This window comes from Hyposmocoma kahamanoa, unplaced genomic scaffold (genome assembly GCF_003589595.1).
Source record: "Hyposmocoma kahamanoa isolate Upper Pololo Valley unplaced genomic scaffold, ASM358959v1 88, whole genome shotgun sequence".
Classification (NCBI taxonomy): Eukaryota; Metazoa; Arthropoda; class Insecta; order Lepidoptera; family Cosmopterigidae; genus Hyposmocoma; species Hyposmocoma kahamanoa.
In genome coordinates this window covers 19,065,675-19,081,284 of record NW_020654466.1, presented here as the reverse complement: position 1 = coordinate 19,081,284, position 15,610 = coordinate 19,065,675, and the positions used below count along the sequence as shown (strand labels likewise).

Sequence of the window (15,610 nt, the reverse complement as noted above, 5' to 3'; positions counted from 1 at the left end):
AGTAAACTATATCAAAACATTACAATTAAAGACATTACAAGTCATAATAACAAAAAAATAAAAATGTCAACCTTTGTGATTTTCATGGTGTCGCCATCCGTGATATCCCGGGTTCGATCCCCAGCCGGCAATGTAGAGAAACCAACATTTCTATTTTGTCTCAGGTCTGGGCGTTTGTGGTACTTCGTACTTTCAGATTTCCATAACACATTAGTAGCAGCAGAGCTCCTTGTGAAAGAGTTCGTCCAGGGAAGTACTGCCACCTTACCTAATTCTGCCGCCAAGCAGTAATGTGAGCATTATAATAATAATAATAAATCATTTATTTGGACATCTATGGTCCACTTGTTAGTAATACAAAAAGATACAGAACATTTAAACTTAAAGCTATTGTTAGTAGGTACAATTTACGGGACAATACATTGGCAAACACAAGAACACGTATATGCAACTTACCGCTCGAGGCGCCGATAACCTCATGATCTCACCAGAACCTGGATAAAATGTTGAAGCATCGGCGCATCAAGCTTAGCCGCAAACATTTTCAGAATGCTGTTAGGACTAGAACGCAGCCTCGAGAGTAGTGACGCCTTTTTGTTTCGCATCACAGCAAAAAAGTCATCTACTCCCGCTACAGCAAACATCGAGGATGCGCTACAATGCCGTGGTAGTCCCATCAGCATTCTGAAACCGTTATTATATTGAACACGCAGGGCGCTGAGTGCCTTCTGCGTATAGTTCACCCACAGACCACCCGTGTAGAAGGATTGACAGTAAGCCTTGAATAATGTAATTTTGGCTTCCTCACTACAACGGGCAAATCTGTGTGCCCACATGTTACATCTGGCAGCCAACGCCCTACGTTCTCGATCAATATCAATTTGATCTTTGAGATTACTGCGTTCTGGTTCGGAGGGTAAGGGTGCTGGTGTAATTACAAGAACATTGGACTTGCGGTGCTCCTCAGATCTTGGTGATTTAAGGCTCTGAGTGGCACTGCAACTGTTATGGACAGGTGTGTTGTTTGCCACCAGTAGTGCGATTCACATAAGTTCAAGCTATCGAAATACCGTTGAAGTTACGTAGTCATTCGATCGATGTCCTATCCAAAATGGGTATTCACGTATCGAAACGTAACGACTAATGAACGACATCTTGGATTGTGAAATTTGAATTTAGTCGTTGAAAGTCTATTGAAAGAACTGTCAAAATTTTAGCAGAATACGTATGACTTGTCGTTTAGAGTCGATTTAAGATCTATTTGTATACCAGAATACGCTTTAACGACATTTGGATCGAACGACTTTAAAATTGGACTCGTTGACGTTCACTGTTTAATTACGTGAATCACCCCCCAGGTGCACGAGTTGTTCGTCCCGTCATTTAGTATTATAAAAATACAACTTTTGTAACTATAGCGAAAATAGGGTCGTTTGCAACGATATCTAGTACTAGCGTATTAGATGCGGTGTTCCATACACACGCTGTGTTTCACTGATGTGCGGTGACGGCCACACCTTTCAATATCATAAATTAATAAACAACAGAGTGTTCTGACTACATTATACCAGAGTAGGGATAATGTGAATAAAATAGTCAATGTGGTTTCCATATATAAATTTACTGGGTTGCATGGTCAAAAGATCTTTGCCTTTCCGCAAGGAAAAGTACATAATATAACATCAATAATTTCAAGAACGCGTCTGTATTTTTTTCTTATACTTAATTTGTTTTTAAATTTTTATTGAATTGATATTCAATTATTTTTTGTGAAATTATTCCACTAGTTTGTTGTAATCATCCGACCGTATCGAAGGATTTTTTTCTGAGTGCTCGATCTTTGTATTAATGATTACAACAAACTAGTGGAGTAATTTCATAAAAAATAATTGAATATCAATTCAATAAAAATTTAAAATACAGTGAATAGCGACATCTCTCGCCAGGACTAGTAGCTGTAAAGGTACTAACTGGGTGATAAATCTTTCATAGATTTCTCATAGATGGCGCTACGACTAAAAAGTCGTTGAAAAACCAAACACAAAGACACGACGCTAGCACATAGAGAAATTCGTTGGTTCCGTTGGTTCGTTCCGTGGCTTAGTTGGTATAGCGTCTGGCACGGTATGCAAGAAGCACGTCGGTTCGAATCCAACCGGATCGAAGGAATTTTTTCTGGGTGTTCGATCTTTGTATTAATGATTAATTTGTTTTTCTTATTAGTAATATAATAATTATAAATAGTAAGCATAAGGCTCCTGGGTCAAAGCATAATGAAATGTATTTTGCAACTAATAGCGACTTTCCCAGGGGTTCTACGGTAATTCAATTAAACTATGGATAAATATCATTGGTAAACATACTCAATATTATCTGCCTGTCTAGCTCATTCCCAATAGGTGTAGACTGTCACGTCTGTGCACCGTAATGCGACACTGATACTCTTTGACAAAATTCAACACTAAAATGTAGTTGCTGTGAATGTTCTTGTCCATAGATTAAAACCATTGGCGATTTGCATTAATATTAGACGTACTGATTGATATTTATACCGTCTCAGTCAGCCGTGCCCATGAGACCTGTAAAGATCTGAAAACAAATAGTACATTATTGCAGAGGTCGGGAAGTAAGATTTTGCTGGACGAGTACGAGTTAAAATTCAAAGTAATATTTGACATAAAAGTAGTCTTCTTTTTTCTTGATGAAGTGGTTGAATGTGTATCCGTTATTGAATTTCGTTATCGCTCTTCTCACTACAACTTATTTTCGCGACGAATAAAGAAAAAAGATAAAAAAACAAAAGAATACCTACCAAAGCATTTTAGTTAATTTTACCGCCTTTTTTAAAGGTCGGTTTTTTTTAATTCTCGCAGTTATGAACACTTGGCAGTTAGCTGTATGAGTTTTTTTTGGCCTATTTACATAGTTCATTATTGGTATGTAGATTCAAAAGTTTAGAGAAGTGGACAGTAATGGATTTTCATAATTACTTTGCAGGACTTGGCCGGAAAGAAGTCGCATAGTCCTCAAATGACAAACTTTCCGTGTTCGTTTTTTGAAAGTAAAGCAGATATTTCGGAGCAAGTTTGAGAAAAATAGTTTTATTTACAATGTGTTACAATCACGAAAACCCAAAAACTTGGTATGTTATAACACGTTATCGCTTGCGAAAACTTCTCGCGGTGATATATGGGTCCACTACTCACGTGATAGATGACCGATACACCGAAAGATCGAGACGATACGTTATGTAACAACAGATGTCTAATGAAAATGTATGAGTGTTATTTATAATATATTGGATTGGATATTAGCACTATTACTATATAGACAAGGAAGGTATAAAAATGCAATAAAAGATAAAAAACTAAGCTTAAATGAATAAAGTTGGGTCATTATCAAGATCTAGTTAGCGTTCCTTCTTTTGTAATGTTTGTTTATTTTATGTAAATAATGATATTTTTTATGAAAAATAGTGATAATAACAACAATACGAGGAATAAAAATAAACTAGCTGTACTTGACAGTCGTTTTCCAAAGTCATAAATACATTTATGGGGTAATGTATACGCTTCTATAATAAAGATTCCGGTTAGTATTGAAAATTTGTCATATACGACGTTTAAAACTATACACTAAAGGTAACTGTACAAATAACAGCTTCTGCATATTTGGATGACAAAAATACATGGTAGTGACCGGTTTAGCTCTTGCTGGTCGTCTTGATCTTGTCATATTTGGAATAAATATTGTTAATGATAAAAGTATACGAATGTTTATTTATTTCTTGCTTATTCATCTTAGATGAAACTGCGTTAAAAATGAGATGTAGAGTTTAATCAATGCGATATTTTCAAATGAAATTTTGCTTACATAAGGTAGATTGAGTGCTGCAGTTTTTGCGTTGCGAAAACTGAAATTGCTCATTTCTGATTCTGCATTAAGACAGGTCTATTTTGCACATTTCCACTCGTTGATGTCGTGCGGTTCACTCATATGGGGTAACTCCACGGATGCCAATAGAGTCATGCTAATGCAAAAACGTGTCGTACGCGTGTTGGTTGGGGTAAAACACAGACATTCCTGCAGAAATCCTTTTGTAGTGCAACGCATAATGACGCACTACTCACTATACATATACGAAATTATAATGTACGTTAGAAATAATCTTTCTTCATTTGGTACTGTAAATGTTTCTGGCATCCCACTCCGTTGTACCGGTCTTTTGAGAACAGTCCCCCGATGCATGGCACTTGCAGAAAAATACCAGCGTGTCATCGGACCTACTTACTATGAGCGTTTACCCGCTACTCTCAGACTTGAACCGTCTGACGAAACAGTTAGGCGCCGGCTGAAAGACCTTTTATTGAAAAATCCTTTATATTCTGTAAATGAATTTATGGACTTAAAATTGTAACGATATTGAGTATTTTCTATTTTTATTCTAATTTTTACCGCATTGACATACTGTTGTATAATTGTTATCAACTTACGACGATCCTTGATGGAGAATGATATTTGATATGTAATTTAATGACAACAATATTGTTAATTTTCTAATTATTGTGTATTTTTCTTATAGTTTTCCTTTTTTCAGATGATCTCAAAAAAATTTCTTATACTTTGACATGTAGTGCAATTTATACTGTAATGTTATTTTTGAGAAATAAATGAATCTGAATCTGAATTTGAGTCATATGAAATAACCATTATTTGAGTTTGAGTTTGTATACTAATATATTGACCAAAGTAGCTGTGGACCTTTGGGTCTTCTAGACGCTCACTTAATGTTCTGGATATGAACGTTGAAAAGCGCCAGTAGAGAAGTTGTAAAGTTCCTAAACGATTGTTTGTTGTGACATGGAAATGATGATGTTATTTATTTGAACTTGGAGTACATTTTGGTTTACATAATAGAATATTACAGAATAAAAGAGTTCGTAGGTAGTTCTAAAGGTTTTGAAATCGACTTTAAAGTTATTTAATTCAGTCATCTTAAGGCTGCGATTCCATTAAAGCTGCGCGAGGTAGTTAAACGGTGACAGGATACGTAGCGAACCTGTAAAACGGAGGATCTCTGAGCGGTGCGAAGATAAGTAACGGACTCTTCAGATGTGCGCGGTTGGGGTAACCTTGCGCACATTCCGCGCACACATTCCTCGCTCCAATCTCTCGCACACATCTCTTTCTTTTTTATATGTACAAATACCCAGACCCGCTAGTTTTTTTCCATCAGAGCTGCGCTAAGCGAGGCTAGGACAATGAAGTAATCCTATTGGTGGATCTTTTCCTCACACGCCACATCGTTACTTTGTACATCTCCGGTGGAATCACAGCCTAAACCATCGGCCTGAGTAGTGTTAGTGGCACCATCTACCAACACTAACCCCACACCTACTCAGGCTCATAAACAGTATATAAATATCCTGCCCCTAGATGGCGTAGCTTAGTAAATAATTTCGGCGACGACTAGTTTTCGTTATTTATTATTATTATATTGTTAACAATAAATATTGTACGATGAATATAGTAACTGTGCATGTAATAATAATTGTAAAACGGTAACACTGTTTAGTTTAGAGAAAGGATTAATTTGATTGCTTATTTAAGAGGTGCTTTGTCTTTAGTTTATGATTATTTTTCAAATAAAAACCGTCACGCTGCCTCCTAAATTTTCATTTCCGCCACTCCTATAATACTCTCTGTGATTAGCAATACCGGCGCTAGATGGAGAGGTCCCGTCTTCAGTGCCCAATCAATCGATTATTTAGGAAGCCAATTTTTCTGTATAGAAAAATTGCCTGGGTGCTTTGAGTTAGTGCCCCAGAAGTTAATCTTGTTACTATATTCATAGTACAGGGAATTTGTCTGGCATATTTATTATTATACCATACATTGTCGCACGATGTCATTGAAATAGGGGCAGGATAATGGAAACTTCGAAGGAATTTGTGAAATACTATTTTATTACGACATTTGTCATTCTGTTGGAAGTGCTACGAGCTGCGCAAAATTTTAAGTCTCACGAGAGCGTACAACACTACCGCGTTTCGTAGCACTTTAACACATTTACGGCTGCGGCGTAGCCATTAGTCTTGTATATCTATGGACACTTATAATCTTAGTACAAAAATCATTGCAATTCTTTGTTTTGCTCCTTATGTATCGTAATAATGTTAATTTTGATTAAATAAAGATACTTTTATATTTACTATATTAATTTATGAACCTTTTTAAAATATAATATGCAATTAATTAAATGTAATACTGTACTACATGTTGATGTGCCCAAGTAAATAAACAAATAAATAATATTATTAGGGCTATATTAAATAGGCCCAAAATGCTTGCAGCTTTGTACACTCATATTAATACATTGGGCAAGATAGCCCCCCGAGTTTGGAGCTCCCAGTTGGTCCATAAATGTTAATTAACCCTTTTTTCTATATAATAATCATTATATAGAAAAAAGGGTAGACCCTTACGGAAGTGAATTTTTTGTAATTGATTTACCTATATATAGACTTACTGTGTGTCGAATAAATCTTGAATTTAAAATTGATCTTGAGTTTCAACATCAAAGGATAACAACACCTTTGGTGTAATAAAGCTACTTCTGTAAAATGAAAACTTCTCTCGAAAGTGTTTTAAAGATCCAATGAACGAAAAAAGTCGCACACTTTTTCTGTATAGCGATACGCCTATCCATTACAACTACAGTGCCACTTAGAACTCTAAATTACGAAGATCTTAGGGGCACTGCCACTGCGCCCGTCACACTGAGACATAACTTGACAAGTGTCATTTGCCACTAATTTTACGCTTAAATAGAGGGGTTATAAAATTTGATTAACACATTTTGCTAATTTATTTATTTATTTTTTTACAAAACTCTATGTACTTACAGTATTCCGTAAGTAAGTTTACTCTTAATGCTTTAGAGTTACAAAAAAAAGAGAATTAAAAATACAGTGAGAAAATTACAACAACATCACTCTTATATACATCAATTTTAGGTTATTACTTGGATAATTAAAGCATTGACTTCCTTGTAAAACTTCATTTTCTTTCTACTGTTCTTCAGTGTATCATAGAAATGTATATCTCGGTGATGAGCAATTAGGGCAATTGAAAGTGTTGATTATTTATATAAATATATATATTGCTTGAATTTTTCGAGTTTAGCATTAAATTAAGTATCAAGACGGAGTTAGCCAACGATGATAAAGTTTATTAAATGCCATTTACAATTTTCAGTGCCATTTTTTAAATTGATTAAGATTTGTGTTAAATCAGTCAATATTAGAAAAAAAATATGTTGTACATGTTAGTAGAACGGTTAACGAAGGAATTACATGTACGTGGAGCGTACTATAAGTTTCCGGAATGAATGAGAAAAAAATACTACAAATGGTCGGAAATTCATTTATTGTTTATCAAAATATTCTCCGTTAGCGTTAATGCACTTTTTCATACGAATGAACCAATTCTGAAAATATTTATGCCACTCCGTGACAATAATTTCATACGCTTCGATAGCCTCTTCAGGTGATGAAAATCGTTGACCGCGTAACTAACGGTTCTTAATTTTTGGAAATAAATAAAAGTCACAAGGGGCCAGGTCGGGACTGTATCCGGAATGGCTCATAAGGTCAACGTTGTTCACCTTTAAAAATTCATTTGTCTGCCTGGCCATGTGAAAACTGGCATTATCGTGGTGCAAGATGATACGGCATTTACGGTTATTTTGATGGAGTTTGTCAATAACTTCTGGGAAACAAATGGTCGTGTAGCAATCACTATTCACGGTACAGCAGTATTGATTGTATTTGACTCCTGCCTATCCCTAAAGATGCCCGAATCTCATGGTATGTCACATACCTGTCTGTTTTGATCATACGGTGCACAGCATCGATGTTTTTGTTGTTCACAGCACTGGTCGGGTGACCATCACAAAATTCCTCACAAATTCACACGCCAAAAGCAGTTTGAAGCCGAGCGAAGCTCCGCTGAGCTGTTTTTTTACACTTAAAATCGTAGTAAATCATGCTACGAAAATTTTCACGAGTTACATCCATGGTGATGTAGACAACCAATTTCTAAAATGACCCCACAATCTAAAAACAAGTGACAGTCAGATGAAACAAACTGTATTCTACAGCCAAAAAGTTCCATTTTCAAATGTTGTAATTACTTTTAAAATATTGTTTATGTAAGTGGCCAGTTCCGGAAACTTATATTGTGCACTATGTTTATAATTTAGTGAGTACTTTGGGGGGCAAATAGAGGATGTTTACGAGAGGACGAAAGGTTGCTTTAAGACGAAGACATATTGCGCCGACCGTAAATAATGCGATAGGGGAGGATAATGATGAAGACGTTACACTGTTGGTGTAATTAAATTGCCTAAGCGTAGACACTAAATTGACGTTTCTACCTTATATAGAAAAAGTAATCGTGATGGAACGCAGCGTTCTGGACTTTAAACGTATTGACCGAGTACGCAATACCATACAGCGTTCGATGACTGGCATTGCTGATGTGGGGAGCAAAACAGCCAGGCTCAAATCGGATTGGGCGGCCCACGTTAGCTGGATGCAATCCGAGAAGTAGACGAACGTCGTCACTCCTTAGGTGCCCGAGAATGGAAAGAGACGCGGGGACGGCTGAGAAGGCGTTGGCGGGACGATTTTGATGGATTTGTTGGGTGGTGGGGGAGACAGGGAGCAATGGAGGATTTTGGGGGAGACCTTTGTACAGCAGTGGGACATAATAGGTTAATAAAGAAAAACAACTCTCTTAGTTGTTTTAAAGGACGAAAATGCGTATAGCTTGCTTCCCTAATGTACATTTATGGAGTTAAACGACTACTAGTATAACTTCATACAAACGTAGCAGCGCGGCTCATATGTGTGCGCGCCCGCTGTGCGCCGTCTACGGACGCACATTCGCATAATCTCACGGTGTACTCAAGTTGCACGGCACACGGGTCGCACACGCCCTTCATTCTGTCAATCTCAGTACAGAGTACTAAAAAAACCGACCTCAAAAGTATGTGGAATTACGTTTATTTGCTAAGTTTTATTGAAATATCCCCTACTTCGCCACTATACAGAGCCTGGAGATAATAAAAATCGGTTCTCACTACTCAAAGTATATTGAGAGAAAAACGCCTTGAATTGGTAAAATATATGTCTTGAATTGGTGAAATATATTGGTAATATATGGTCTGATAACTCAGCACAAAATTGTCATGTTTGCAGATGACATTGCAATAGTCATCAACTCAAATAATAACGACGTCAATCATTATGAAGCCGAAATTAATGACACATTGAAATCTGCAATAGTTTGGTTAAATAGAAACAATCTACATGTGAATTTGGATAAAACTAAATATGTCCAATTTGCTGTTAAGAGACGTACACCAATGAATATTACTATAAAATATGATGGAAAGATCATACAAAGTTTAGAGACAGTAAAATTTTTGGGTATTCTAATAGATAAAAAACTGAGCTTTACCAATCATATTGACAGCATCTGCAGCAAAATAAACAGATTTGTGTACGTCCTTCGTGGATTGAGACGAGTTGCCTCTAAAAGAATATGCTTGTTTGCCTATCACGGCTACATTGCGTCGGTACTACGTTACGGACTGATTATATGGGGTAATGGAACATATGTAGAGCGAGCTTTTGTAACTCAAAAAAAGTGTATTCGAGCAATGTGCGGCATTGGCCCACGGGAATCTTGCAAGCCGCTGTTTAAGGATTTAAATATTTTGACCTTACCTTCCATGTATATATATGAAGTTTGCAAATTTGTTAAAGAGCATTCACAACTGTTTAAAAAATCGATAGATGTTAATCCACGCGCGAAAAGACACCCAAATAGACTTGTCGTTGAAAATATACCTAAGACTACACTGTACTTAAAAAGTTCATATTATATGTGCATGAGAATTTATAATAAGTTGCCAATAGAAATAAAAAACTTGACATATAAAAGAATGACATCTGAATTGTATAAATATTTAATTAAAAAAGGTTATTATAGTGTAAATGACTACCTAAAAGACTAAATTTTGCATGCTTTTGTATAATGGCTGAATAGCAGTACCTACTCAAATGTAACAACTACCATCCTGTAAAAAACCTATCCAATGCAAATAAAACATTTCATTTCATTTCATTTCAACCATTCAAATAATTGCTCCTAAATTAAAGTTTAGGCGCTATTTATAAAAATGAATCTTCATGCGTGAACAGCCACCCTTAGAGGTGAATAATTTTCTTCAAAATGAAATGGGACCGCTATGGAAGTACCCCCTTTCTACCAAAAAAAGAATCATGAAAATCAGTTCACAAATACCGGAGTTATCGCGTAACATACATACAAAAAAAAAGAACATACAGTCGAATTGAGAACCTCCTCCTTTTGTGAAATCGTTAAAAAATGAATGCCTCGAATTCAGAATTGTTCATAATTTCATTTTTATTTCACAAACATACTCCCATGATCGAGATACCAATCCACTATACCTATATGAAACTATCAATATATAAGTACTGGTTTTGAGGAAGGTTATTTCAATATAACACGAGAGTACTGTGATGAATACCTTAAGTTATTCAAATTTTGTTTAGAACCTGTTGGTACAACTATAATAGTAATGTGATAACCTTAGAGCGTTTGTGCACTGCGTCCGATTCCTATCATTTCCGAATCCGAAACTTCACAGGGATTATTTTTTTTATAATATTAAGTAACGGGACGAACAATCCGTCCGTTTGATGGTAAGCTACACGCTTATTCATAATAGTTGCAGTGCCACTCAGAGCTTTAAATCGCAAAAGATCTGAGCGGCACTGCCACTGTGCCCCTCACACTGAGACATAAGTTGACAAGTCTCATGTGCCTGTAATTTCACCAGCACCCTTGCCCTTCAAAAACGGAGCACGGCAATGTTTACATTACTGTTTGGCGGCAAAAATAGGTACGGTGGCAGAACTTTGACGAACCTAAACGAACCCTTTCACAAGGAGCTCTACTGCTTCTATTTTAGGTGTACAAGCGATATTCGTATCGAACTTAGTGCACAAGAGACATCCGAAGTGGGTCTGATTTTTTTTATTTGTATAGTCCCGGATTCTCAACGAATACAAGGCGGATGCAATGCGCAAATGCGCTTACGCTCCGAGCGATGTGTGACAATGACACGCTGAACTATATAAGTATATTATACTACACTCCCGGACACATAATTCGAGCCACCTCGCCTTTTCGGTATTAAATGCCCTAAACTTAAACAATGTTCGGTTGATCAAAAACTATTAAGCAATTTTGAAACTAGCATACTAAACGTCTTTTCCATAAATCCTTGTTGGAAATTTGGATTTGCAAAACAGGGGAAAAACTTTTTTTTCGACGATAACACTACTTTTGTATTCTAGCCCTTTTAAGACAAAAATGCGAGGTGGCTCGAATTATGTGTCCGGAAGTATATATTATTACTTTAGTCCGGTTTGTCGCGAACCACATGTTGAGGCTTGAACGAGTACGGATAGTCAGAAAGATGCGGTCATGCGCTGATAGGCTTTTGCATTTAAAATACTATCGCTTGTAATAAGCGAGGGAACTTATTCCATTTAATGTTTAATGTTCGCAATTTGTCTACATTTGCTCGCTAAATTTAACTTCAGAATTCCCTTCTAGATGGTACTGAGGTACGCTATTACACCTTTAGTGCAATCATTCCGCAAGACCGTTCTTGGTTTTAATTCCTGTCTCTTCAGGATTGGCAGATAGTATAATAGTAGTAGGGTGATTAGTGACTTATTTTCGTATTTGCTTTATAAATTTCGCAAAACAGTTTTATTAAAATAATTATAATTTTTTTATTAAAAACTTGTCATGTTTTATTGAAATTGGTACCGGAAAGCTTCATCCCCTAGTTTGCCACCTTTGAGGTGGAATATTTTCTTCAAATTTAAATGGGATTAATACTGAGGTACCCTCTTTCCAACAAAAAAGAATCAGCAAAATCGGTTCATAAATGCCTTAAGAAGAGTACTCGATTAACATACATACAAAGAAAATTTCGAATTGAGAACTCCTTCTTTTTTAAGTCGTTTAAAAACAAAGCAAAAAACGAGTCTTGTTAATTTTTTTTACAAATATTACGACGACTTTCGTGGTTGAATGGCTTGCACACCGCTTTTCATGGTGTCGCCATCTCTGAGGCCCCGGGTTTGGTTTCGAGCCGGGTTAATGTAGAAAGTAACTTTTATATACAGTCTCGGGTCCGGGTGTTTGTGGTACTGTCGTTGTTTCCGATTTCCACAACACAAATGCTTTAGTTACTTACTTTAGGATAAGAGGAACGTTTATGGTGTTGTCTAATATTTATTACTTATACATATATTATAACTTTTTTTTGTATAAAAATCTTTTATTTCGACTCTTTTAGTTTTGTTGTTATTTTTTGTTTGTAATTTTTTTTTTCTAAACAATAATATACTATACATACCTTTATGTACAGAAACGTATATATAAATACTAGATGTTTTTGTTGTGCAAACCATTCAATGTTCTTTCCGTTATTTTGTATTAACAGCTTTAAATAAAGCTCCCATTCACTGGCTGTCCTCTGGGAACAGTTTGTGTCTACTTGTAGTTTTATTTCATGATAGTGACCAGTTGATCGATGGCATGTCATTGTGCGAGTCTTCTATAAGATAGTTAAGTTCTCAGTGCATTTATTTTTAGTATATCACAGTGAAGAATTTCTCACAAATTCTGCCTCCATAATCCAAGCAGTAGAGTTTCTTGTGAAAGAGTTTGTCCTGGGAAGTACTGCCACCTTACCTATTTCTGCCGCCGAGCAGTAATGTGAGCTTTACTGCGTTCCGGTTTGGAAGGGTAAGGGTGCTGGTGATATTAGAGACACACGAGATTTGCCAACTTATGTCTCCGGGTGACGGGCCAGTGGCACTTCAACTGTTATGGACAGGCGTGTCGCTTACCACCAGGCGCACGATTTGTATATCTCGTCACTTGATACGATAAAAAAGAATAAAACAATGGAGAGCTAATACTCTAATAGTCTAGATAGATAAATAAACGCTTTAGCACACACAAGAACAAAAACAATACATAGACAGCTTAAAACAAATATGGGCGAACGCGGCGTCATCGCTAAGAGCGATCTCTTTCAAACAACCATTGAGATATAGGAAAGCTAATCAGAGCGTTATACGTAGTGTGCTAATTGCAAAATTTGAATTGCATAGATATAAAAAAATTTACATTATATTTTGTCAAATAATAAATAGCGATATAGTATACTTACATATCGCACTATTAATACAATAGTGTATTAACTCAAAAAGTGCATTTTCTCAGAATCGACGAAAAACGAATTACTCTCTCCGATGACAGTGCGATATATATTATTTTCTACTATTTATCATTTTCTACACAAATTTATTTATTTTATTTTTTTTTATTTATGATAACTTGTTACATTATTAATTCATAATCTTAAACTTAACAGTATTTTATAAACTAAAGTAAGTTTTTCTAAATACCGACGATTAATCGCTAATGAAATACTAAATACAGCTTCACATGAAAAAAATAAGCGTAATAGATAAGCATCATCGTCAACTCAATTTACGTTTCATTACTGTCTTTCCATATGGCAAATGGAAAGACATACGCCCCGACTATCGACTGTGTGTGTTTAACTGCCTCCGTGACCGAACGGTTACCATACCGGACTGCCACGCAGAGGTCCCAGGTTCGATTCCCGGGCCGGGAGAAATTGTTGTATGGCCTACAATTATTTCTCTCGTGAGTTTGGGTGTAATTTGTGGTTGTCTATGTGTGTCCATGGCACCCGTGACACAGGGTTTCCCTAGTGCGGGGCTATGTTGAGTGTGTGCGTTATTTAAGTTGAGTGTGTGTGAACTGGCAACGGATACTATGTCAATTCTGACAACTTTACAGGATGAATAAAAAACTTGTTTGCGTCAGTTATGTAGCATCTGGTTTACTAAATAAAAATACCATTGACTTACAATTATATGGACGTCGGGTCCGCGCTAAAAAGTGTCCGCACTTGTAAGGCGCTAAAATCGTATACAGAGCGCGACACTCCGCTTTAGTCTTCATTTGTTCTACGGACAGCGCGATACTGCGATGACATAACAATTTAAATTTCGAATAGGTTGACTTGGGACATTTTTTTCGTGGTTTTTGTATTAGACCCGTCGTCCATTTATTTGTAAGTCAATGAAAAATACGTAGTTTTTAAATATTTTTATTACACATATTGTTAAAAACAATGGAATTTCTTGCAATGCTGCGGAGTTTGAAATAGTATAAAATGGTATTAAAAAGTGAAATTTTTGTAAAATTTAGATAGTACTTACCGGTTGCCAGTTCACGGACGATATGTCCCTAAGAAGAGTTGGGTAAGCTTTTTAAAACTCTAACCATATCGTATACGGTAAGTTCTTTCGAAGTTACTACTTAGATACGACTTTCCAGCAACTGTAAAACTTTTACCAAAAAAGTCTTGTAAGAAGGCTTCACTGGTTCGTCACGTAGGTACTTATTCCATTTAAACCCGGCTCAAGTACGCCAACCTTAGCCAGTCCTGTAGCTTTGTTCTTGTTGAGGTGGAACCCTTAGAACGGGGGGGCTATAAACCACCTCTTGCCACGATATCTCAGAGCATGGCTTTCGATAAAAATTGTCACCTATAAATAGTTGATGTTCTTTTGTTTTAAATACAAGAACAGAAAATCAACTACTTGAAGGTGGAAAATTTTATTTTATTTTTATACTATTATTTTTATTTTATTTTACTAATTCTCATTTATTTATTTATTTAGAAGAACCAAAAAGTCATTAGCTTAATAAAAAAAAAAGTTAATTATATTAAGTATATTTATACTGGGAAATGAAACCATTTTTCCGGATTTCAATCGCGTATATTTGTTTTTTTCAAACAAACCAACGTTTTGGGTTTTACATTTACACTATATTCTTTGTAAATTGCCATGTGTACAGGAGAAGGGTTCTCTACCGTGGGGTGACGTCACGCAGCTCCAGCCAAGTCAAAACTCCAAGAAAGTTGGTAGAAAAAGGTTTATTGCCGTCAATAACAATTACACATTATATGCGGAAGATCCGGGCAGTTTTTCTAACAAGGGCCTCGACTCCTGGAAATCGTTCCGAAACGATGAGTTTCACTCTATATGAGCGTACTTCGATATCAGAAAGTCCGGGCAGTAATTCCCAAGAAGGGACTCAACTTCTCGATTGCCTTCCTGAGTGTTCTCAACATAAACAAAATTGTGTTAAAGTAGTCACCATTCCAGGAAAAAATCTTAACGCCGCGATTCAGAAATCATGTTTTCTATGCCAATGCCATCTAGCGGTAAACTTTGGAACTATTCTTACAAACAAAATTAAAATTATTATGATCAAATAGGTTTGTTACACATGTAAATATACGTACAAATTTCATTACAGGCACTACCAGTAATTTGACCTTAAGGCCTCTATTAAAACACGACAATAATTACCTAGAACACAT

At 36.1% G+C, this 15,610-nt stretch overlaps 1 protein-coding gene across 1 annotated transcript in view; it reads left to right on the top strand.

Annotated features, from left to right (window-relative positions):
• LOC113235963 (von Willebrand factor A domain-containing protein 8-like) overlaps window positions 1-15,273 on the top strand; it is a 69,027-nt gene extending 53,754 nt beyond the window's left edge. The window contains exon 15 of the mRNA XM_026471886.1: window positions 15,082-15,273. Coding sequence (XP_026327671.1) covers window positions 15,082-15,273 — 192 coding nt within the window. The remainder of the gene's footprint in view (window positions 1-15,081) is intronic.
• Window positions 15,274-15,610: the final 337 nt, after the last annotated feature.